At 42.8% G+C, this 25,371-nt stretch overlaps 1 protein-coding gene across 2 annotated transcripts; it reads right to left on the bottom strand.

The window, feature by feature from the left end:
• Positions 1-3,787: 3,787 nt before the first annotated feature.
• Positions 3,788-23,557, bottom strand: LOC101604622 (epidermal retinol dehydrogenase 2). Of its 2 annotated transcripts, XM_004653344.2 has the most exons (7): positions 23,439-23,557; positions 19,732-20,078; positions 15,472-15,603; positions 11,365-11,464; positions 7,965-8,109; positions 6,911-7,036; positions 3,788-4,103 (listed from the first exon to the last, which is right to left on the bottom strand). In XM_004653344.2, exons 2-7 carry the CDS (start codon positions 20,074-20,076, stop codon positions 4,010-4,012), a joined length of 942 nt encoding a protein of 313 aa, XP_004653401.2. In that variant the 5' UTR covers positions 20,077-20,078; positions 23,439-23,557; the 3' UTR covers positions 3,788-4,009. The 2 variants fall into 2 exon arrangements, with proteins under 2 accessions (XP_004653401.2, XP_044999593.1); XM_045143658.1 differs by lacking the exon at positions 6,911-7,036.
• Between the last annotated feature and the right edge of the window lie 1,814 nt (positions 23,558-25,371).

Below are 25,371 nucleotides of genomic sequence, written 5' to 3' on the forward strand. Positions count from 1 at the left end.
ACACTGCATTAGAGGGAGTGGAAAGATTGTAAGAGTTACAGAGTAGGTGTGAATACCCAGAGCCATGGTCCCTCCACATTCCCATTGGGACTTATTGAGGCTTTCATGACCCCAGAGTGAATACCATATACCTACTGAGAAGGGCCCCAGGGAAAAATGAACATGGCAGAGGGAATAAATGAGTATAGTCTGTTAAAAATAAAAATAAAAATATTCAGCATTAAAAAAAATCACCATGACATGGAAGTCAATGGCTTAGGGATCAATGTAGGGAGAGGTGGATAATTACTCTGGGCTCCATTTAAATGCTGCTAGTAGGCTGGAGAAATGATTCACCAGTTAAAGGTGTTTGTTTTCAAAGTCTGATAGCCTGAGTTCAATTCCCCTGTACACATGTAAAGCCAGATGCACAAAGCGGCACATATATCTGGAGTTACTTTGCAGCAGCAGCAGGAGGCCTTGGTGCACCCCCCCCCTCTTTCTTTCTCTCTCTCTTCTTTATCAAATAAATATTTAAAAAAAATCACAAAAATAAATGATGGTGATGGAGATGAGAGAAAGCTGCTGTGCAGAGGGTTTTGCCAAACATGTTAATAGGTTTCATAAAATCTTTACTGTAGTTGCCAGATTCAGGGAGCATTTGTGGTGGAGAGGTTGATAAATACCAGTGAAAACCTCTTATGATATATGGAGACATTGAGTAGGAACCTTAGGCTAGGTGTCTATGTACTGTCCCCTCTGAGATTGAGAAAACCTGGGGGTAGAGACAAAGAAATGCTTTTGGAGGTGCTGGTTTGGGGAGGTAAGGGTGTTTGTCTTTTCCAGTGTCAATTTCTTAAATGAAGTTACAGAGGCTATGGTACTATTTTGAATTGAGAAAAAATTTCTGAAAGGCCATTATCAGGAAGAGGAGGTGGAGCTAACCAGAGACACACAAAGGGTCTACTTGGCTTTGTAGAGTCAGTATGGCTTGTATGATATCCTTTGTTAAATCCAATGGGAGAGGTACATACGAGGTATGAGAATACAGTCCTAGTTGAAGCAGTATCCAATGACACTGAGATGTTGCCTTAACACCTTGTTGTCACCTCCTCAGTTTGTGTTGGTGCTTGAAAAGGATGTCCAGATGCACAGATTTCTTGTGGGCATAGCAACAAGGCCTTTTCCATCTCCATCTACCACGGGATGAACATTGATGGTTATTGCACTTATTATAAGATTGGTTTCCAATGTGGTAGCAATGTTGTTGAAATAATGGGGAACAATCCAGACCAGAGGCCCTCCACAATGGCCAGTGGTGGTGTTTTCATTGACAGTAGAGGCACATCGTTTGGCATTCTGGAAGGGCTGCTTGGGTAATCCCAGCAGACCCCTCGTTTGGAAATGTGAAGGATGCAGAGACTGATAGATTCTCCTTACAGAGTAGCTTTAGGACAGGTGTGTCTTGCCTGCCACATATCCATTTTTGTTTAGTAGCCCAAAGTTTTCATCAAGTGCTGACTTTCAGAGTTTGGAATTAGGCTTTTAAGAGTATCTCCAATTCGCTGTTTCTAGGGTTGTTTTCATGGTCTGTGACCATGAAACAGTACCATCTCAGCATTAGGACTCTCTGGACTCTCATCTGGCATCTGTTGTGGTCTGAATATTTGTTCTATCAATATTCCTATGGTGAAGCCCCAACCTCCAGTGTGATGGCATTTTGGCGTGATAATTGGATGAGGGCACAAGGATGGAACACTCATGATGGAATTATTTTCCTTCTAAGACAATAAAGACCTCCCCTTTGCACTCACACAAAAGTTAGTCCATGTCAGGACACAGGGAGTAGCTGGCTGTCTGCAATCCAGAAAGACAACCCTCAAAAGATGAATCAGCTGATACCTTGATCTTGGACTTCTAGCTTTCAAGTTGAGAAATAACTTTCTGTTGTATAAGGCACCTGGTCTGTAGTATTTTGTAATGCCAGCTTACACTGGCTAAGACAGAATCATAATGTAAAACAACACTTAAATAAAAAGCTAACATTTTTAAAGTCCAATGCCTTCTTAATAGGAGGATTATTATGTTCCAGGTGCTGGGTAATGTGCCCTAGAGAACAGAGGGGCCTGTCTTGTGGACTCAGCAATGTCTTGCAGCCCCCAGGTCCTTCAGTCCTGCTTAGATGCTGGGCTCTTGATCATGGCTTTGTTAGGACTAAATTTCATTTGGAAATGAATGTGAAACAATGTCAGGAACACTTGCTCCCCAGAGCCATTTTTGTTATTTATTACCCCTAGAATCCTATAGTTTACATGTGGTCTCTTCTCATAGCAGTGCTTCAAGTAGATCTGAATTTGTTTAGACAATTTTATGAGTCTTATAAAACCACAATTGAGTTTCAGGTCTTTGTAATAGCTCAACCAAGAAGCACTGCAATTAGAAATAATTACTGTTAGTGCTGCTATATTGTGGCAGATGCCCATTTGCCCCCTCCCCCTTGGTCCTTTGCTCTGTGGAATCCCTCAGGGTCTCTTCTTTATTCTTTAACTAAATAGGACCCCAGAATGCACACTTTTTGAATTGTAGTATAAGAGTTGTGGCTCTCCCCTAATTAACCTTGTTAGCCAAGGATTTGGAACATGGGTTGGTTAGTCCAAGGGGGCCTTTGATCTTCTCATCCCCAGTTGAGGATCGTGCCTGTGGAAAGCAAAGCGTCCTGTATGCATACACCAAACATCTATTTCATTCTTTGGGTCAGAATGTAATACTTAATGAAATAATTTGGGTGAAGTGCTTATTTTGTTATTGGACAGAATAAATACTAGAGGTCATTAGTATCATAAAGCAAAAGACTTCTGAACAGAGAGAGAGCAGAATAGTCCCTGGAATGACACAGTTGCTCAAGCAGAATGTCTTCAGTGTATTCCATATACTGACAAACTGACAGGGACTGGGACCCCTCTCAGAACACTGAGACACTTAAATTCTAGATTCTCTTGGCTCTTACAGGTAACTCCTCCCTTCCTTCTCCACAAAAGGACAAGGGACAAAAAGTGGCTGTTACTCCCAGGTTCCCTAGCAGTCTAGGAATGAGTTTCAGGGATATGGCAATTAACATACTTGTCTTAATCTTGCTTTTATAGTTAATCTCCAAAGCATGAAAGCAGTTTGCCAGCTGACTGAACTGTTAAGAGCACAATAACGCAGCGATGAGGGCAGCTTCAATGAGTACAGATGCATGGAATTGCTCATTCTGCGGAAAAATGGCTCAGTGAGAATCCCAACTTGAAGTGCTACCTTAAATACTGAAAATTAACCACATTAATGCGGCTTTGGATCAATTAGTAGCAATAAAACTACCTCAGAAAATCATTTTCAGAGTAAGAACCAATCTTTTTTTTGTTGTTTTCCTGGGAAAAATAAGATTTCAGTTGGCCTAGCATCTGTCAGGACAGGCCTGGTGAGGCTTCCTGATGGACTGGGCCAAGGGACCTTCAGCTAGTAAGTGGCATTTGGGTGGGGTGTCCAGGGCACCAAACAGTGAGAAGCTGCTTTGGAAAGAAAGACACAGGGGCCTGGCTTTTGCTATGCTAGTGGCCCAGGTTCAAAACAGCCCATGATGAGGACAGAGATAGGAAATCCAGACCTGTATCCTCTGAAGAGAGGACATTCCAGCCACTAATTCTACCCCTGTCTTCCCCCCTGCAGTCACATGGTCACCTGCTCCCTAGGGCCCACCTGCCAATGACCAAACTTAGGAAAACTTACCTCTAGGTAAGCTTGCCTCTTCCTGAATCTGTTGCAAATGGAAATGACAAAAGGGATGTCTTTATTTTAAAACAAACAACAATAAAACTAACAGCAAAAACAACAAAACAACAAAAAGGGAAACAAATACACTGGGGAAAATTCCAGTCCAGATAGCAGAATACAGATGGTACTTCTACTGTCACACAGAAATACTTTTCTTCTTTGAAGTAAGTCTGATGTAGCGTTGGTTGTAAGAGGAAATCAGGCGTAGAGTTGATCTTTAGGTTTTCTTCTTTTGGCCAGTGAAGCCATCCATTACATGAAAGATGCCCAGATAGTCACCTATGAGCATTCCCGTCTTGATGGGCAAGAAACTAAAGGAAACACAAGAGTACATTTTCTTGATTATGATTTATAAAAGCATCTTTTCTAGCTCAGCTGATGTCACTCATTCAGGTACATATTTGCACAACTTCTGTGCTACTTGCCTTACTGTTACTGGGCCCATAGCTCTCCTGGCTCTACTCATATTATTTAGTTCTCTTCTCATTTTGGTTTCCAAAACGTCAGTATCCTAGAGTGACTGAGGGAAGGAGGGGGAGCTGTTCTTGAAGACACATATTTGGAGGTCGATATATGTGGCTGAGTCCAGCTCTAGCACTTGCAATGCTGGCCCAAACAATTTACTAGCTTGAGTCAGAGTGTCTTCAGCTATAAAATGAGGGAATCCTTCTGTCTGGGACCACTGTGAGGTTGATATAATAGTTCCCAGTGCTTTTGGCAAAACCAGACTAAAATGTTCATCTCTACCCCGTCTGTGCCTCGGGAGATCCACAGGTATTCTGGATCATTATCCTGGTATAGCATTCTGCTACAGCTGACCTTGACATCTTACACTGCGAGTGAGTAAAGTGGCAAAGCAGTTAATCGTGAGACTTGTTTAAAGGTGAGACAAGGGAAAGGGCCCTATGCTTACTCACTCTCTCTGTGGACACACCAAGACCTCTAGGTGGCACAAACCTTCCCTGATTTAGGACTCTGGCCAAGTGTTAACTTTTTGGGAAATTCCCCCCCAGTATAAAGTCTCAATTTGCTCTCTTCTGTACCACCATGCCCTATTCCCCTTTCTTGCTTAGAATTTCTTCAGAGTATTTATGACTCCTAGTGTACCTTCTCTTTTTGGGAGTAGGGAGTATGAGATAGGATCTCACTCTTTAACCCAGGCTGGACTGCACCTCACTATGTAGACCACATTAGCCACAAACTCACATCAATCCTCCTGCTTCAGCCCCCCAGGTGTTGAGATTTCAGGCATGAGTCACTTTGTCCAGGTAATGTCTCTTTCTTTTACTTCCTTGACATCCTCCCCTCAGGGGGACAGTTTATAGGATAAGAACTGCTTTGTGACTTGTTCTTTGATGTGACTCCAGATCCCAGGAAGGTGACTGGTACATGACATTAAACAACTCTCTCCAATGTCTGAAGGAGTGTTTCATGTAATTTCCTTCACTGATCCTCTTTGGTTTTCCTCTAGCCTTCTCTCTAAACATGGCCCAGAGTTAAACCCGCACAATTATCCAGAGTTGAAAAATTGAGCCTCAGGGCTGGAGAGATGGTTTAGTGGCTAAGGCATTTGCTTGCAAAGCCTAATGACCTGGGTTTGATTTCCCAGTACCCACATAAAGCCAGATGCTCAAAGTGGCGCATGCATCTCGAGTTCATTTGCAGTGGTTAGAGGCCCTGTTGTGCCCATACTCTCTTTCTCTCTCTGTCACTATCTCTGTCTGTATCTCTATGCTTGCAAATAAAATAAAATAGTAAAAAAAAAATTAAGCCTCATGTTTTTAGAGTTGACTTTTTTTAGAGTACAATCGATACTAGGAAAGAAATACCTGCTGTGTGATGAAAACACACTCTTGCCAATAAACAGTACAATGCACTATCTTATAAGATCTGTCAAACACTGTTAGTATAAATGGGGAAACTAAGGACTGAGAACATTGAACATATTGAGAATCATAAACTTGGTAGATAGCAGGATCATAGCCCTGGGTTTCAATTTGCTAGCTAGACCCTTTTTGTGCCTTGCAGAGCCTCCATAAGCCACACTGATTCTTCTTGATCTAAAGGAAGTCTAGGAAAGGGATAGGATGTAAGAATGACTTCTGGCTCACTGCACGAAGGAGATATAATTAGCTAATGAGAAAAGAGTTTCCCACATGCTGCAAGGTCAAGGGCTGCCAGCCCTGTGGTGAATATGAAGAATAACACCTGGGTTCCATCAACTGAAGAAGTCATCGTCAAGAGTAGAATGACGTGTAGAACACAGGCAAGCACAGAGCCAAAGAAGACACAGAAGAGACCAATTCAACTCAACAGAGAGTGGTGGCTCAGCCATGGAATGTGCTTTTTGCACAGGAGAAGCTCCTGTGAGAGGAAGGATAAACAGATGGGCCTCTGTAGTTGAGAAAATAAACTGAGGTAGCAGAAATCAGCAGGGGACCCAGCAGCTTAGCACCACCAGCTCTGTCCAACTGGGTTGGGCATCTGTAACATGAAGCTGAGGAATTCCAGCGCTGAAACCCAGTGTAAGGCACAGGAGGAGAGGGGCAATGATCTCTTCTTCTGTTGGTTTTTAGTGAGGATCAAACCCAAAGCCTCCTGTATTCTAGGCAAGCTTTCTACCAAGCTATACTCCCAGCCCTCTCTTGTATGCTTTTAATGGGTGTTTCAAGTTCTTTAACTATTTTATTTATTAAAATTGATATCTGTTGTTGATTTCACTCAACACACAAATTTCTGATTATTTGGCTGACTGTCTTGCCTTGACTTTGGGGTGTTGAACTTGAAGAAGCATGGTACAACATCTATGGATAAGAGCAGCTTTCCTGAAAAGAAAAAAAAATGTCCATCTTCCATAGCTCATTTTGTACTATACTTAGTTTTAACAATAATGCAACAGTAAGATGGTAGAGAATCCAATCCCACTTCCTGGACTAATAGGGATACTGCAACTAAGCAAGCTGGGGTATGTGTCAACAGGAGTGCAAGAAGGTGGTCAAAGAGATGCAGAAGGCTTTCTAAAATTCACTAATAACACACTTGGTAAGTGGCTCTTCAGGTGGAATATTGAGTACACTGTTGAATGGAACATAAGGGCTGCAACGGAAGCTGGTGTTACCTTTTTAAGAACATCATGAGGTACAAAAACTTTGGCATATACAAATACAGCTTTTCCTGTAGAATAGCATCAACTATTTTTCTGACTGCATATTCTGGTTCCAGAATTGGTAACAGAGTGGGACACCTAAGGCAATTAAAAAACTCAAATTAATACAAACCATTTCTTAAAGTTAGGGAGAAAAACTGTAAGACATTATCACCCTTGTTTCTATTTCAGATTTGAAATGGAAAAATGATTGTAATTAAAACTCTGATGTTACAAATAATCATCTATGTAAAGTCTTATTACACAACTGGTATAAAACATTTTAAAACAAGTCACTTGAAACAAATTGTCTACTGTGCCCAAGATGTGTAGAACTGGGCACTGGGGACAAATTGATAAACTCCCTCAAGCTCATAGTTAAGCCTAATGTCTAATGTGATGGGCATGGGGAGATGGGATTATTGTAAAGTAACAGATGATGAGGGTGATGACTTTGTGAATGGGGTTACGGTGCTCATGAGAAGAACCATGGGACATATGATCCCTTCTCTGTCTTTATTCTCCTTCTCTCCCTGCTAACCAAAGATCTAACAATGAGAAGGTGGTCATAAACAACATAAGAAACCTTCTCACCACACAGTGTGTCTTGGACTTCTAGCCTCTGGTGCTGCAAGAGACATTTCTGTTGTTTAACCTGCATAGTGTATGATATTCTGTTAGAACATCCTGAACCCACTTTTTCATCAGACTTTCAGTCTCACTGATGTCAAGGAAAAGGACTGAATAGATTTGGGTAGCAAAGGGATATGGACAGGACAGTCAAGATCTGAGCAGATCTAGGGTCACAGGGTGGCTACTAGCTGGACATTGTGCTGATCACTCACTTGCATTCAATTTAACAACGTAAACACAAAAACCTGTGAAGAGATAATTTTGAAACCACTTATAAATTAGCCTGAACTCTAGAAAAATACCAAGTTACTTAAAAAAAAAAAGGACAAAACTGAATAGGTAGACAACCAAATTAAACAATGTTACTTCTTTAAAATAGATAAAGCATACATACTTAGTAGAGCAACCTTCAAACATTCCAGTTTTTATAAAAAATGGGCACACAATTGTAGTTTTGATCCCCTTTTGTTTTTGGGCATATGTTTCTACAAACATAGCTTCAGCAAATCCAAAGGCTGCAAATTTACTTGCACAATAATCTGAAAGAGACAAACCAGAGATTCACACTAATGTCTGTAAGTCTACCTTGTTTTATGGTGTGTTATGACATTGTGTTTCTCAGAGACTGAGATCTCTTACAAATTGAAGATTAATGATAACTTCACAGTGAGCAAGTTTGCTGGGTCCATTTTTCCAATAGCCGATGCAACACCAACTTTTCCATAGCATACTGTTTAAATATTTTAAAAAATATTTTATTTTTATTTATTTATTTTAGAGAGAAAATGACTATGGGAGTGCCAGGGTATCCAGCCATGCAAATGAACTCCAGACACATGTGTCACCTTGTGCGTCTGGCTTATGTGGGTCCTGGGGAATAGAACCTGGGTCCTTTTGCTTTGCAGGCAAGCACCTGAACTATCTCTTTAAGCCATCTCTTGCCCTGTTTTTAAAATATTTTCAAATTATTTTATTGATTACACACACACACACATACTCACACACACATAGAGACAGAGAGAGAGGGAGAATATGAAGGAGAAAGGTTCTCTAACCACTGCAAATGAATTCCAGATGCATGTGCCATTGTGTGCATCTGTCTTACATGGGTACTAGAAATCAAATCTGGGTCTTTAGGGTTCCCAGACAAGTGCTTTCACTGCTAAGCCATCTCTTCAGCCACATACTGTTCTTAAATAAGGCACACACACTGTTCCCCACCCCCCCCCCCGCCCTGAGGGAGGAGTTCCTACTATTTAATGGCAATCTCAAGAGTTTTTAAAATTTTTAAAAAAAGAGGGAGGGAGGGAGGGAGAGGGAGAGAGAGAGGGCGAGAGAGAGAGAGAGAGAGAGAGAGAGAGAGAGAGAGAGAGGAGGGAGGAGAGGGAGGGAGGGAGGGAGGGGGGAGGGAGAGAGAGAGAGGGAGAGAGACAGAGGGAGGGAGGGAGGGGGAGAGAGAGAGAGAGAGAGAGAGAGAGAGAGAGAGAGAGAGAGAGAGAGAGAGAGAGGGAGAGAATGGGCATGCTAGGGCCTCCAGCCACTGCAGACAAACTCCAGATGCATGAACCACCTTGTGCATCTGGCTTACGTGGGTTCTGGGGAATCAAACCTGGGTCCTTTGCTCTGCAGGCATATACCTTAACTGTGAAGCCATCTCTCCAGCCCTCTAAACTTTTAATTTTGTTTTGAGAATTTCATACACTTATGGAATGAATTCTGACCACACTCACTCTCTATTACCTCTCTTGTCCCCATCCCACTCTTGCTAAACCCTTTCTTCCTCCGAACTAGTCATGTATATTGTTCATAAGACATAATGCCACTGCACCCTTAGATAACAGTATAGTAAAAATATAACCTTCAGACACCTTGGGAATAACAACTACAAAATTATGTGACTTGCTTTACTTCAGTACTCTAGGACCCAACAATCTCTCTGAGGTTTGCTTGCTTTACACCGTTTTACAATATTATTTCATTAAGGTTTACTTCTTATATTGATAGAAACAAAATGCCACAACAATTTTTGAGTTCTTTTGAATGATCTTGGTCTTTCTTTACATAGGAAGAGGTGGGCAGTGAGTAGGAAGGAACATGGTCTGTTGAAGGTGCAAATGACCAGGTGGATTCTCAGCAGAGAAGAGCTGGAGGAGTGTTACTAGAGGCCACACTGCTGGACTTGACTCACAAGATGACACTTGTCTGAGCCTGTGGTAACTCTTGCCCAGGGCACAAAGGTCACCAGTGCCTCTAATTCCTATTTCATATAAGTACTGTGTGCTCACCCATTGCACCACTGGATCTCCTCTAATCCCTGTTTCAAACATTTGTACTCACTTGGCATGAAGACATACAAAAGTAGATAAAAAAGTATCATAGGAATCTGAGCATGAAAGGTTAGCTTGCATGGCCTGTGACACTCAGATCCAATTTTCTTTTAACTATACACCTCATATTATCAGTATAATGAGAGAAGATATAATAAATTTGAAATGGGAAGTAATTCTAATTATTACACTTACATTACCTTATATGTTTGTATAAAACCTGTGGCATGACTATTAGAGCGTTTAGGAGGTGGGATTCCAGGGGAAGGAAGCTAGGTCACTGGAGGTATCCCCGTGATACTGAGCTCCTGGCCTCTTGCTGTCTCTCTCTTTGCCTCACGGTGGCCATAAGGTAAACAATTTTCTATTACATATTCCTGCCATGATATATTATATCACTAAAGGTCCAAAAGTAACATCCAAGTGGTTATGGACTAAAACCTCTAAAACTAAAAATATATCTTTCCATTTTTGAAGAAAATTATTCCAGGTATTTTGTCACAATAAAGGGGAGCAGACTAACACAGGAAATTGGTTCTCTGAAGTGGAGTTGTATGTTATGTCAAAGACCCAAAAGCAACAAGGTCACCTAATCATGGACTGAAACCTCAAAAACTATGAGATTTCTTTTTTTTTTAATTTTTTTTGTTTATTTTTATTTATTTATTTGAGAGTGACAGACAAAGAGGCAGATAGAAAGAAAGAGAAAAAGAGAGAGAGAGAGAGAGAGCGAGAGCGAGAGAGAGAGAATATGAATGGGTGTGCCAGGGTCTCCAGCCACTGCAAATGAACTTCAGAGGCGTGTGTCCACTTGTGCATCTTGCTAATGTGAGTCCTGGGGAATTGAGCCTCAAACTAGGGTCCTTAGGCTTCACAGGCAAGTGCTTAACTGCTAAGCCATCTCTACAGCCCTGAGATTATTATCATTATCATTATTTTTGGCTTTTCGAGGTAGGGTCTCACTGTAGCTCAGGCTGATCTGAAATTCACTATGTGGTCTCAGGGTGGCCTCGAACTCACGGCAATCCTCCTACCTCTGCCTCCTGAGTGCTGTGATTAAAGGCGTGAGCCACCACAACTGGCTGATTTTATTTTTAATCAAGTGATAGCCACATTAACTAAGTGCTATGGGTGTTAGAAAGTAATGTGCTCAAAACCAGCTGCTTTCTATCTCCATCAGACAACAGCATATAGCTTCAAATTACAAGTTGTGCATCTGGCTTTATGTAGGTACTAGGGAATCAAACCCAGGCAGTCAGGCTGTGTAAGCAAGTGCCTTTAACAGCTGAGTCTCCAGCCCCTTGTCCCTTCCCCCTCTCTTACTCAGGGGACTACATGATACCTTGTGATTCCAAAGCACATGGTCCAAGTTCATGTCAGTTGGTGTGATGGCAGCTCTGCTACACAGAAAGTTCTCTACTACTCAGAACTAGTATGCAAGTTAAGGTTATAAGGAATTTCTCTCACCTGCCAATCCATTTACTCCGACTAATCCAGCTGAGCTTGAAATGCAAACCAGATGTCCATGGTTGTTAGTGATCATGGCAGGAAGAAAGGCTTTATAAGTCTAAGAAGAGCAGAGGAAGCCTTTGAACATTTAATCACCCACTGTATACTTTTCTCACATGTTTATATGGTTACTAGGATCAAATAATTTTTTGGCTAATAAAAATACCTAAAGGCTTTGGGATATAACATAGAAATTTAAGTATTATTAAAAGTATTTATAAAGATTGATGATTTCACTTGTTTGTCTTTTTTAACCCCATGGTATTAAGATCACAATCAAAATAGCATAGGACAATCTTAGTTGTGTCAGTCATAACTCAAAACCCCACAAGTATTTAAGAATGTGATTGTTTAAATACAAAGTGCCTCTCTATCCTGGTTTAATTTTGATTTTTAAGCTTTTCCTAAAGCCTTTTCATAATATATCCTGTTTCTATTGAGAAAGAATACTTTGTTTTAAATTAATCTCTACAGGTTTGAATAATGGTTTCTTATTTTAACTCCAATTCATCAAATAAACAGTTTTTGAGACACAAGTGTCTCTGACTCTGTCTCAGGCATGTAGAACATCTTCCTAGGCTCTCTCATATATAACACCTTACTTTCATGCTCACATGGAGTGGAGGAGATCAGGGTTCAATTCTACTTACTAATAAAAAAAAGACTCCCCCCCCCCTGCCCCATCAGGCATAGTGGCACACGCCTTTAATCCCAGCACTTGGGAGGCAGAGGTAGGAGGATCACCTTGAGTTCAAGGCCACCCTGAGACTACATAGTGAATTCTAGGTCAGCGTGAGCCAGATGAGACCGTACATGGAAAAACATAAACAAAAACAACAAAACAGCTTCCTCTGTCATCTACAGCCTTTCCTTCAGAAGTCCTTTATTTAATTCCCTTATCTTTTCACTATTCTGTGGCTGGAATTGATTTGTAACTTTGGGACATAAACAATAAGAATTCAGTTTTCTTTGCACTGCTTGGTTAGTTCCCTTTTTTGTTTCCAAGAAGCATTCAACTTTTGTATCCTGACATACATTTTCTCTTCACTTTGGATTTGGAACCAAATCCAAAAAAGGTGGTAGTGGGCAGAACATTGAGCTTTTGAAGATGATATCATGGGAACCAGGAATTTATACTTATGTAGAAGGCTAAGAAAAAAGGAAATTAAGAAAAGGGGTTCTCACAAGCCAGCCTCCTTTATTTGCCTCCTCTGGATTGCTTCAGAGAGAGGAAGAAAGTTAAAAGGAAGGGAAAGGATACAGCCAGCATAATAAGCAGTAGCCAGACCAGAAACAAGACTGCTACAGCTGCATGGGACCAGAGCCTGGGGATCCCAGAGTTCTGTGAGCCTCTGATGAGTTAGTCATATGTTCTATGTTTGGTCACATGCAGGGCTTCAAAGAGCATATGTGACCTTCCCAGAAAGAGGGAAGAGGAAGGACAGACTGCAGGGGCCAGAGAGATATCAGCACTGAAGGAACAGCTAGCAAAGAGAAAGGAGACTAGGAAACAAACAAACAACAAACAAACAAAAAACAAAGGTAGGAGAAAATACATGAAAGCCGTAGGAGAGAAGACTTCAGAGGTAACTGATCTATACTGATTGATGGATAAAATGAAAGTGAACTCAGTATACACACATACACACACATTGCATATACAAAGCACTCAGGGGAGGAACAAGAGAAATAATTCACAATAGTTCAAGTAGGGACACAGCAGTCACTAATGTCTGTGTCTTTTCATTTTTCTTTTGAAAACCATTCAGGACACCAAGAATACCAGCCTCAGAGGCCCCCAACACCTCAGCACTGAAGCAGACCAAAAATGAACCCAACATGGCTCAGGGAAATTTTGCGGAAGAGGGGCAGAAAGAATATCAGAGTCACATGTTGGGTCATGATATGCAGAGACATTTATCGTGCTAATAACTGTGGGCTAATTCCACAATGCATGACCCATTTACATCAACAAGGAGGGTCCAATGGGAGGGGGTTGATCATGGATGAGCCTAAACAATGGTACCAAACAGCCTGTATTTGCTGAAAAAAAAAACTAATAAATTAAATTTAAAAAAAAGAATAGCAGCAATAGCATTATGCTTTCATTAAAAGCAGGGGCAGAAATCTCTTGTACACTCTAAACATGTTTGAAAGCTAACTTAAGGAGGGCTAGAAAAGGTGTGAGGAGAATGGAGGGAGCTCAAAAATGTCCACCAAATCCTCTGAAACAATAGCCTTGTCCAGGGGATGATGAGTTGTGAGGGGCTGGAACCAACTGGATCAAATATTAGTAGAGGCAGCATGAGGCCACATGCATGTGTGAACCCTAGACAGCTAAGACCAGGAAAATGTAACTTATGGAAGTAGGAGCATCATTTTGCAAGACAGGGCCTCTGCCCCTTAGTAATAGCATCATGTGGCACCTACTTTCTGCATTTAGGTATTAAGCGTCATGATTAGGTATTAAGGACATGATTAATGCTTGGTCAATAATTAATGCTTCTCATTTCATAAGTGTTCCTGCTTAGGTAAATTATGTTACCCTAGCCATGCTTAACTTAAGTTACTCGCTATGTATTCTTGACTAAATCTTTTGAATTCTATGAGCCCTTAAAATATTGCATTGACTTACTATAAGGAACACAGTCATCCCTTAGTATTTTCTGGGGGAGGACTGGTTCCAGGACCACCAGAGATGGCAAAATCCACAGATGCTCCAATCCTTTAAATAAAATAGTGAAGTACTTACATATAACCTGTGGATATCTTCCCCTGTGCTTTATCTCTAGATGACTTATAATACCCAGTACAGTATAAATGTTATGCAAATTGTTGCTACACTGAATATATTTAGGGCAAATGGTAAAGAAAAAGTCAGGACAAGTTCAGTCCAGGCACTTTTTTTTTTTTTGGTGTATGTGCATGTGTGTGCATATGTGTTCACACTGTGATATGCTGTGGAGGCCAGAGGAAGATGTTGGGTTTCCTCTTCTATTGCTCTTCTACTCATTTCTTTGGGATAGTCTCCCAATGAATCCAGGGATGCCTGTGTTTTGGTTAGACTGTTGCCCAGGGAGTTCCAGCTATCTTCCTGTCTTTGCCTTCCCCACCCTCTATCACTGGGATCACAGGCATGTGCAGTTATGCCTGACTTTTTTTTTATATATTCTGGGAATTAAACTCAGGACCTCACATATACAGAAAGCCAAGTACTCTTACCTGTTGAGCTATTTTCCCAACCTCCAAACACAATATTTTACAGACTATTTTTTTTTTTTTTGAGGTAGAGTCTCACTCTAGCTCAGGCTGACCTGGAATTCACTACGTAGTCTCAGGGTGGCCTCGAACTCATGGTGATCCTCCTACTTCCGCCTCCCAGGTGCTGGGATTAAAGGCATGTGCCACCATGCCTGGCTACAAACTATTTTTTAAAAAATATTTTATTTTTATTGATTTTTTATTTGAGAGAGAGAGAGAGATATTGAGAACTGGTGCATCAGAGCCTCTAGCCAGTGCAAATGAACTTCAGATGCATGCATCACCATGTGCATCTTACTTACGTAGGCTCTGGGGAGTCAAACCTGGGTCCTTAGGCTTTGCAGACAAGTGCCTTAACTGCTAAGCCATCTCTCCAGCCCTACAAACTATTTTTGATCTGTGTTTGATTGGATCCATGGATGTGGAACTAGAAGATACAGATCATGTATGCGAGATACCTGGGAAACTCTCCAACATTTGCCTGTAATCAACAAATGATACTTCAGCCATGAGAGCAGTTCTATTTCTGGTAGTTTCACTGGGCAGTGGCTCTGGGAGCTGCATTTCAGATTGATCAAAGGAGGACAACTGGGTGGACTAGTACAAGTCCAAAATTACGGTAAGTAGGCTGGGGTGCAGCAAAGAGGTTCAGTTTTTACTTAGTTTGCACAAGGCCTTGTATTCAATCCCTAGGATCTCTCTCTCTCTCTCTAGGAATTAAGAGGTTGATAATGATCCTAAAGAGAAAAGTGCTTTGGAATGTTAGAGTAAATTTATACTATTATAAGAAAAAAAAATAATTACCCATAAATGTGCTTTGAAATTCACATCAAGTGACTTTTCCATAAGCTCATCTGGGCATTCCAGGAACTTTCTGCCTGTTACAATGCCAGCATTGTTGATTAGAATGGAGACATCACCGACTTCTTTTTTAACCTGGGTTGAAGAAGAAGAGCAATACTATCAAATCAATAATTCCTCATATGGTCTAGGATTTCTATGTATGTATGTATGTATGTATGTATGTAATCCTTAAACCACGCTGAACTTCTAAGCTCTAGAACATGTGTTTATATTTCCTTTGCAGAACCTACAGTCCAATCCCAATGCTTCCCTTCTCATTTCTATCTCCAGTAAAGAGACTGGGAAGGCAGAAATGGCCTTTCCTTTCTATACTCATGACTGGTCTTACTGCCTGTGATGACAGCCTCGTTCTGTGTTATGAATTAGCAGCATATAATCACATGATGAGACAAAAGAACAGTTTTATTATAATCAAATAATATAAAGATCAAAGTATAGTACACACAAAGAAAGGGAGAATGAGGGAACAAATGGGCAAAGGAAGAAAATATATATTTCAAACCCACAGCATAGATTAGAATCTGCCTGTCCTGTTTTTCTCAACAGGCTGGTTTTCTTTCTATCCACCTCAAACTTTCAGGCACACGATCTGTGAGTCATGTTTGCTGATGTAATGCCAGTCTGAATAGGTATTCTATTGCTTTTATTTGAGAAATCAAGAGTTTCAGGGGTAACAGTGGACTCTTCTAGAAAACCTTCAGTGTTTAATCTTGGCTCTGAGTAGAAGTAGGCACGGGCTCTTACAGGATGGCAGCAGGCGGTGGAGTCCCTACGTCTCCCCTTGTGTTCTGAATTTCATCACTGCAATTTAGATCACATAACAGTGGTCTGACCTACAACGTAGAAGAAACAAACAAACAAACCACCCATTGTGGTTGCCATGTGCTCATAGAGAAGGCTCACAGATGTGCCCCTGGCATCTCCAGCTGTGGAGTGTGTGTGTGTATCTGCCAGGTGAACAGGGCCAGATGGATCACTGAAGAATGGCACACGGAGTGTGCATCACTCAGGCAAGGCAGAAGCTGCTACTGTGAAAGCCCTGGGTCCCAGCATCAGGGTGGTAGGATGGGGCATTTATGCCAATCAACTAGGTTGAGAGCCTAGGAAAAACTTAGGTGGAAACAGAGATAAAGGGAACCTAGTGTTTTCATATAAAAGCACTTGAAATAATCTAAGGACATGCCTTCTTTGCAGAGGGGCTACAATATTTTATCAGCTTCAACTTCAAGAGTCATCAAGGGTAGAAACAAGATCAGCCCTACCATAAGCAAAATCAAAAACGTCAGAAAGGGATTTGGGCTGGAAGTACTAGCAACTGAGAATACTCAGGATCAGAGATGGAAACAACACAGATTATACTGTGTAGAAATAGGTTGCCTTAGATTTTATCATTTAAATGTTCATCCTTAGAGTGGGAATAAATTAGGTGATACTATGTTTCAAAGATATAACAAATTCTAGTTTTTAAGTAATTTTTTCATTTCTTTTGGCATTTAAAAATGTAGTTTATTATTTACTTGAGAGAGAGAGAGAGAAACAGTGAGGGACAGAAGGAGAATGGGCACTCCAGGGCTTCTAGCCACTGCAAATGAACTCCAGATGCATGTGACATCTTGTGCATCTGGCTTATGTGGGTACTGAGGAAACAAGCCTGGGTCCTTAGGCTTCACAGGCAAGTGCCTTAACCACTAAGCCATATCTCCAGCCACTTTTGGCTTTTTTTTTTTTTTAATCCTTCTCAGTGTAAGAATGAGGCAACAAGCAGTCTTAGCATTGTAAGAAAACTTTCACAAGACTCAGACATAAGCTGTGCCCATCTGCTAGCTGGGCTCTCTCTATGAACACCCACACTGTGAAAACAAGAACCTGCTGGAAGGCCCTTGGGCTGTCCCTGTAGCATCTTACTCGAATACTGCCAGGATGGCTGCTGTGAATCACCAAACACACAGGTTTCCAGTCCACTACTTAGTGGTAGCAGAGAGCAGTAAGTCTGCTTCTCCAGTGTCCACATTATTGTAGACTGTGACCTTGGACACTAGGAATCAGTAATCAATTTTAAGAAACTTTCATAGATGCTATGAGATAGAGAAAATAAAATTCAAGAGTTGTTTAAGTTTTTTTTGGGGGGGCACGTAAATGAAAAAAGATTAGACAGAGGTATGATCAATTTGACTTGTATAAGGTTCACATTCACTGAACATACCAAGGATGAGTGATAGGTATCTAGCTCCAGCTTGCTCAAAATAATTTCTAACCTAGAGGTGCCATGTAGCAATACTGGACTTTTGAGCCAAAGCTAAGTTTTTTTTTTTTTTTTTTGTTTTTTTTTTTGAGGTAGAGTCTCACTCTAGCCCAGGCTGAACTGGAATTCACTATGTAGTTGCAGGCTGGTCTCGAACTCACAGCAATTCTCCTTACCTCTGCCTACCCTCCTGAGTGCTGAGATTAAAGACATGTGCCACCATGCCTGGCCAAGGTTAAGCTTTCATTCTGAGATACAAGCTATCAAAGTTACTAAGAGCTCAGCAGAAATCAAACGTTGGCATGTTCCTCTAAACTGTTCTCTTTAGTGATTCTCCTATAAGGCAGCATCTTAAAAACTCTTATACTTTATTCAGAAAAAGAAATGGAAACGAATTTATAAGGGAAGCTAGTAACTTGCTATTCCTGAATCCAGGGTTAGTCCTTTCTCAAACTACCAAGTTATAAAAACTGAGCAATAGGCTAGGAAAATGGTATGTTTGATCATTTCAGAAGTCAAGCAGCTGGGACAGACTTAACTCCCAGATCCAGGAAAGAGGGAGGCAAGTATTTATAGAACATAATTGTTGAAGACTGGACAGAGAAGTTGCAAACAGTGAGCGCAAGTCCACATGCCAGGTCCTTCACTACTAACGCTGGGGCTATACTCAGAATGCAGTTTATCAGGTTTAGATCTCTATTCTACAGTCCTTCTTCTACTGAAGTAGGGGTCAGTGAGTCAGCACAGGGGCTAATTAGAAGCACCACTCAAGAGTCAAACAAACAAACAAACAAACAACAATAAGCAAAAAGCACAAGCCTTGTCTGCTTCTGTTGTACTGGTTACCTGTACTTAGGTAAGCATCATGCCTTGGGCTGTACCTGGCAGCCTGTGATTGGAGCCAGTGGGAGACAGATGCAAAGCCGAAAGGCAAAACTACACATGGCCAGAACCTGGCAATCTTTCCAGTAGGAAACGAGGGAGGAAGTAGCAAACAGCTCAGAAACTATGGAAGAACTTTGTGCAGCAATGGTGCTACACCAAGCCAGGCTCTCCTCTTGTCATTAAATTGGGCAATACTAAGGTCCCAAATTTGCCCAGAAAAGCGGTATATGGTATTTGCACCCTGGTGTGTGGGTGAGGACACATGTGTCCTTATGAGGTTATGCTTCCATGAGGTAAAAGCCTCATGTCCATCAGCTTATTGGAGCTTCAGTTCCTGACTTTCTTTGTGGCTTTTTAGGGGTTTTAGGTGTAACTCAGTGATAAAGCACCTGCTGAGTAGGTGCAATCCCCACTACCACATCAAAAAAAAAAAATCTTCAGGATGAATATTCTTACATTTTTACAGCCACATATGAAAAATACATGTTCAACTGGAAATCATGGTGGGGTGGGCAAATAAAGTCAGACTACATATGGATGTATATACTAATGCAGGGACCCTGAGCAACATCTTCAACATCTGGTCCTGACCCCTTCAAGAAGGATGCTTTCATGCCCTGTTTCTTTTAATACACAGTACGCAACATTGAGCAGAGGGGAGAGAGCAGAAGAACCTCTTAGGAGCAAAAACCGTGTCCTGGCTGTAGTTTTGTTACGTGTTAGTTGTACTTCTTAGCTAAGCTCCATGCCTTCCTAAACCTCAGTGTTGTTAGCTATGGAGGGGTATAACGTTTTACTTTTATAGTGCTATGATATCTTTACTACACACAGGGTATCTAACATGGCATTTTGCATGCACTAAAAACTCAAAATCCTAATTCCCATTCCCACACATTATCTTCTAAAGTAAAGAGACATAAAAGGCAAATGAAAGGGCATTAACAAATGAAAGTAGGGCTGGAGGGATGGCTTAGAGGTTAAGACACTTGCCTAAGAAATGAAAATGAACAAATGCCAAGTATTTGTTTAGGACTCTCACTGCCCATTAAAAGTAGTAAGTCCTCAAGACGTACCTGGTCAGCCACTCTGTACACTTCTTCCTTTCTGCTGCAGTCACAGACATAGGCGTGCACCCTAGTGGCTCCAGCCTCCTGAGCCATCTGGCGCGTCTCCTCATTTGCCTCCTGATTGAGATCCCAGAGAATAAGCACTGACCCCAAGCGGGCAAACTGTAAGGCTAGGAGCCTTCCAAGTCCACTCCCAGCACCTGTGATGAGTACAATTTCACCAGCAACATTCTTCCGTGGCTGTGGGATCACCTTAAAAACTATGGCTTCCAGAATACTGAACAGTGATTTTCCTAGGAAAACAAGTAACTCCTTTGCTGATTCCAGGTTGGAAGACATGTTTGGGCTCATACCTATAAGGCAAGAAAAAGTTTACTCAGGTCCACTTTCTGAAGCAGTGAAAGTACAGAGAATGGATTAGGGACTTCTCTCTGGTAGCTGACGCTGAACTCGGGAAGGGGCAAGAACCATATTCATGGTATCTTGTTCAACTTTCACATGTTGCCTCCAGCTCCTGCATGCCTGATATGTGTTGTGCATGATGAAAATGTAACCACCTCACCCAAATTTGACCCAAGGGGTGTTCTTATTATTTCTTCCTAGTTAACTTTTCTCTATTAGTCCTGTTGGCTGATTTGATGTTCAAAGATTTGGCCACATCATGAAGTATACGACAAACTACTACTATTTTGGTTTGTCGTCTCCTTTTATGCTTGTGATTTCACATTTAGAGTTACTGTTTAAGATACAAGGGCTAGGAATGTAGTTCAGTGTAAAAGTGCTTGCTTAGCACGTGCAAATCTGTGAGTTCAGTCCCTGAGAACAAGAGGTAGAGAAAGAAAGGGGGTGGGGTGGAGATATTGAGATTTAAAAACTTAATTATAAAAAATCTATTTATACAAAGTATTTGAAGAGAAGCAAATGTTCTACATGCTGCCTAGGATAACATGTGGTCCCACACAAAACCACAAATTTATTTAAAGCATGAGTCTTTTTATTTTATTTTTTGGCAATTTGATAGCATAGTTCTTGATTGTGAATACTGCAGATAAATAAGTGTGACAGTGTCAAAAGGTTATACACTCCTGTAAACTTTTCCAGGCTTAGGCTCAGACCTGGACAGGCTTGGACTCTCGCCCTACCGCTGTGAAGCCCAGAGAAAGCTCCTTAGGCTTTCTGGACTTCTCCCTCTCCTCATAGCCACCAGTCCTAGAGGCTGGTTCTGCACTTGAGAATGTCCCGTGCTTCATCACAATCCTGGCTCACAGGAGGCACTTCACAGATGTTATCAGTTTTTTCAGAACCACAGTGTTCATCAAAGCATTTGGAAGATTTCTGAATCTGTGAGCATGTGTGTTGGGGAGAAGGTGGTTAAGGGACTTCCCTGAGTGTGGTATTCAACTGAGAGTTTCAAGAGCAGGCATAGGTGCCAGGAGATGGAAGGAGGGAGGTGAAAGGGCAGCAGGTCTTTACTTTACAGGTTGGCTGAGCACCAGCTAGTTCTATTCATGATGATTCATCTGTAGGAGAACTGGGCACTGTCAGAGTTGGTGTGGCCTAAGCTTGTTTCTTGGTTATTCTACAGATCAGATAAGACTGACAAACAGAATGTAGATGTGAACTGCGCAGGGTCCCAGTGCTAGTGTAGAACTAGGCTGTTTCCTTGCTATGTTTATGTAATACCAGTTCCAGTTGGTTCTCTGGGTACTGGGTGTGGGGGCACAGCAGGCTCTTATAATCTCTGCCATGCTGAGATTACTGGTCTGAGGGAAGAATCAGACTATAAGCAGATAACTACATCATTACAAAGCCATACTGTCATAAAGAAAGATAGAGAATGCCACACCATGGGGAGAATGGTAGGAGACTTGATCCAGGGAGGTCTGGAATGAAGCAGGAGGGAAGAACTGCTGGGGAGTGGTCTTCTATGTGACAAACAGTGGGAAGCAGAAGACTGGGCAGTAGCTTGCTAGGGTCCTGGAGCTGACTTGATGTGTCCATCCAGGGCTGTCCATGGAAGCTGGCTCAGGGGTCACGGGTGTTCTGATCAAATGAAGAGATCATGATGCTTCAGATGTGATAGCGTCAAACTCTGCTTGACTTGGTTTTATTTCCAGAGTAACTTTGGGATGGCTGATGGGCCTTCTAAGGTAAGCTGGAAAGATGAGCTGAAGGAGGACACTTTTCATGTATAGTCATGAGGTGTGTACTTGTACACTTTCCAGGGTGCAAATCAAAGTGTGTGTGTAAAGGCTCATCCTGGCCACCCTTATGTAGCCACCTTGGTGCTGCCAACACTCTTTCCATTAGAAAATGACCCAGCCGGGGCACTATGTTCCTTTTCAGGCATGAGAGGATATGAGTCCATGCTAGAGGACAAAGGTCTACTCAGTGGTCTTCAGTGCTGGACTGGTGTCCAGAAGGAAGTGTCTTCATTGACCTGGATGACATGAAAACTCTTAACACTGGTGCCTCCTTACGTCCGTTACCCTCTCAATGGTAGGATGATGAACCTAGAACACGTCCACTACTTGTTCTTGTCTTGGCAGATGCATCCCAAGGTATGAAGAGCCTGGCAGTGGGAAGTAGCCCCCTTTAGGGGTTTAGGGTATCTGTTTTGTGAGGCTAGAGATGATAAAATTTGGGTTGGATTTCTGTGTCTGTCAGTGACTTTGCAATTTTAGTAAAAATTATGTTATTGCTTGTATCTTGGTCTCCTTTAAGTAGCAGAATCCTAATATTCATACCAGTGTTTGTTGTACCAGGAGAGCTGAGAGAGTAAATGAGTTAATGCACATAACGTAGTAAGAAACATCACTTGGTCACTACTGGTTCATATAAAACGCCTGAACAAACTAGAAAGAAAGAAATCTAGGCATTGCCCTGCAGTCCACCTCCACGGTGGGGGCGGGGGCTGGGGGCAGGGGCATGGAGGAGTCGCTGGGATTTTAGTGCCTGCTAAATTTCACATAATCTCTCCTCTGCTCCCAAGTTCCCATAAGATGGCATTCCCATAACGTGGGTCCCTTGCTAGAGCAAGAACAGTGGCCTGTGGTGACAGCACAATGATCATTTCTGCTATGATGGGTATTTCTGCAGGACAGAGACGAAATCCCTGGCTACATCACTGAAAGATGCTTACAGGCAGGTACACTTACAAAGGAAAGTAAACGTATGTTTCCATTTTATTGTAAAGCTTCTTTCTAAGGAAGACATAAGTATATAACCTTTAATCAGGCTGAGAACTTCGTTGGCGTCTTTATGCCACAGCCTATTCAGTCCAAAAGCTGAGCTATCCTCCCAGGGTAGGGTGCGCAAGCCACGATTCTGCCTCAGTTAGGGCACCTGGTGGAGGGAGCGGCTGGATGTGGCAGTGGGCAGAGAGACAACCAATGCTTCTGCTGTAAGGGTAAGGCGGGGTACGGCGGGGAGCAAGCAGTGCACCCAGGCCTGGGCCGAATGGATGATAAAGACGACCCCCCTCCCTCGCCCCACACCCCCAGGCTCGCCTCCCCGGGAAGCAGGCCAGGGCTGCGCGCTCGGCGCTCCCCGGAAGCGCGCGGGCACCTCGGGCTTGTCTCGCTTTCAGTCCCGCAGCCCCCAGGGCGCTGCTCCCCACGCGCATTTAACCTTCGGGGGGCCGGGGCACGAAACCTGCAGGTGCCACCTCCTCCGGGGAGACAGCGCCCAGGCCCGCCACTTCCACAACTCACCACACTGCCTTCGCTGCCCGCGGAGAAGCCGGCCGGCCTTGCCTGGCTCGGGCTCCCAGGTTCCGGGGTTTATTCATCGGCAGGGGCGGAGGGAGCGCAGGCCCGGGGGCGGGACCGCGCATCCGCGCCCGGCTGGGGCCGCCCGCGCCAACTGGGCTCGCCACGTGGGCCCGAGCGCCTTTCTTCTCTTCATCTCCACCGGCAGGCAGATCTGTGGGTGGAAATCCGATCCTGGAGACTGGACGCGCGCGCCAGCATTTCTCATTCGTCTAAAGTTCCAGAGCTCAAGCTGGTACTGGGTTATTAAATCAAAATTTCTGGGTCGAAAGGGGCTGTGGGCTGTGATGTCAACATTAAGAAAGTTCCTAACCTCAGATGTGTTTGCAAAGCACAGCAAGGAGACTGGAGCCTGGAAGCCCTAGCTTTAGAAAAAAATAGAGAACGCAGGTTCAGGGATCCCTGGGCCAGACAAGCTCAAGGGGACAGAGGAGTTTTCCAGCACTGTCTGATTCCTCCACTTGTGACTCAAAGTCAGCAGCTTTCCCTTGCAAGTCTGGAAGGCCTGTGGGTGTGAGCTTCAGAGTCCATGAGGTGGGTGGTAGATTGGCCAGGGTGGTTGTGGCACAGATAGACAGATAGTGTTGAGAAATAATAATAGAAAAAATAGAGTAAGAGGCAGTAGTTTACTACAACCTGTTTATTGAACATCACTTGTGTATGAAGATACAGACCATAAAGCCATAATATAATGGTGAAGAGGACAAAACAAAGGGTAATTTAATAAAATGAATGAAAGATCAAATATGAGCAAGCCACCATTGAAATGCTAACAATCCAGGGTGGAGTTTGATAGGTGGGGTAAGGCACAAAGGCGGCAGTAAATTATGGGGTGGTGAAGGAAAAACACTGTCAGAATGAGGCTGGGTTTGGCAGTCCCCTAGTGTTGCAGGGGAGGACAAGTGGGGAAGGCACAGAGAGGCACCCTAGCCAACCTTTCTCTGAGACAGGCTAGGCTAGATGGAGAGGGCACACTTGTTCTTTATTTGGGTGAGAAGGAACAGGTAAATCTTTAAGCCTAGCAAAGGAGTGGCAGAAATGCCTTGAATGTGTCTTCAGTGTTTAGGACACTGCCCTGGAAAGCCCTAGAAAGGTCTGGCTAGTTGTCTTTATAGGAAGGTGAGTGGCACTTCAGAGAGTGGTCCCCTGCCATCAGCCAAGGGCATCCCTGGGGAGCAGCAGAGCTAAGGAGTTAATTGCATAGTGAGGATGATAGTGCCCTTGGGGCAATGAAGAGGGCAGCAAGCTAGCCTTGAGAGGAAGAGGTGGCTGGGCTGCAGGGAGAGACAATAAGCCAGAGTACTGAAGAACTCACCTGGGAATGAGAGTGGATAGAGGTTGGGAGGCAGAAATTGGCCGAGTCGCCTGAGTTCAGATGGGCTGAGGTGGCAAACACCATCCTTGTGGCTTCTCTGTAGAATTGTGGGCTGTCACTTTTTTCTGCTCGGGCACTGGCAGATCTCACAAAAGAAAGTTTGAGTATTAGGAGAACCCTGTTCAACACACCATATGAGGGGGTCAGCTATGGAAGGGGGGCTGCACTGTTGGTGCAGCTGAAGCAGCCAGAGGCTGTCAACCTGAAAGCTCAGGAAGGAGTTTTAAAGGGTCCATTTGGCAAAGGACAGTTTATGATGGAATATGTTTAATGGTCTGTGATTGCTGTTAATTTTTATTGTCAAGTTGACAGGACCTAGAATGCTCTAAGTGAATATATTTTGGGCATGTCTGTGAGAGTATTTCTAGATTGAGTTAATTGAGGTGGGAAGACCTACCCTAAATGTGGGCAGCATCATCCCATGCACTGGGGTCTCTGACTGAATGAAAAGGAGAAGGGGAGCTGAGTAGCAGCTTTCATCTCTCTCTGCTGTGTGACTGT

The sequence above is a fragment of the Jaculus jaculus genome, chromosome 2, assembly GCF_020740685.1.
Source record: "Jaculus jaculus isolate mJacJac1 chromosome 2, mJacJac1.mat.Y.cur, whole genome shotgun sequence".
NCBI lineage: Eukaryota > Metazoa > Chordata > Mammalia > Rodentia > Dipodidae > Jaculus > Jaculus jaculus.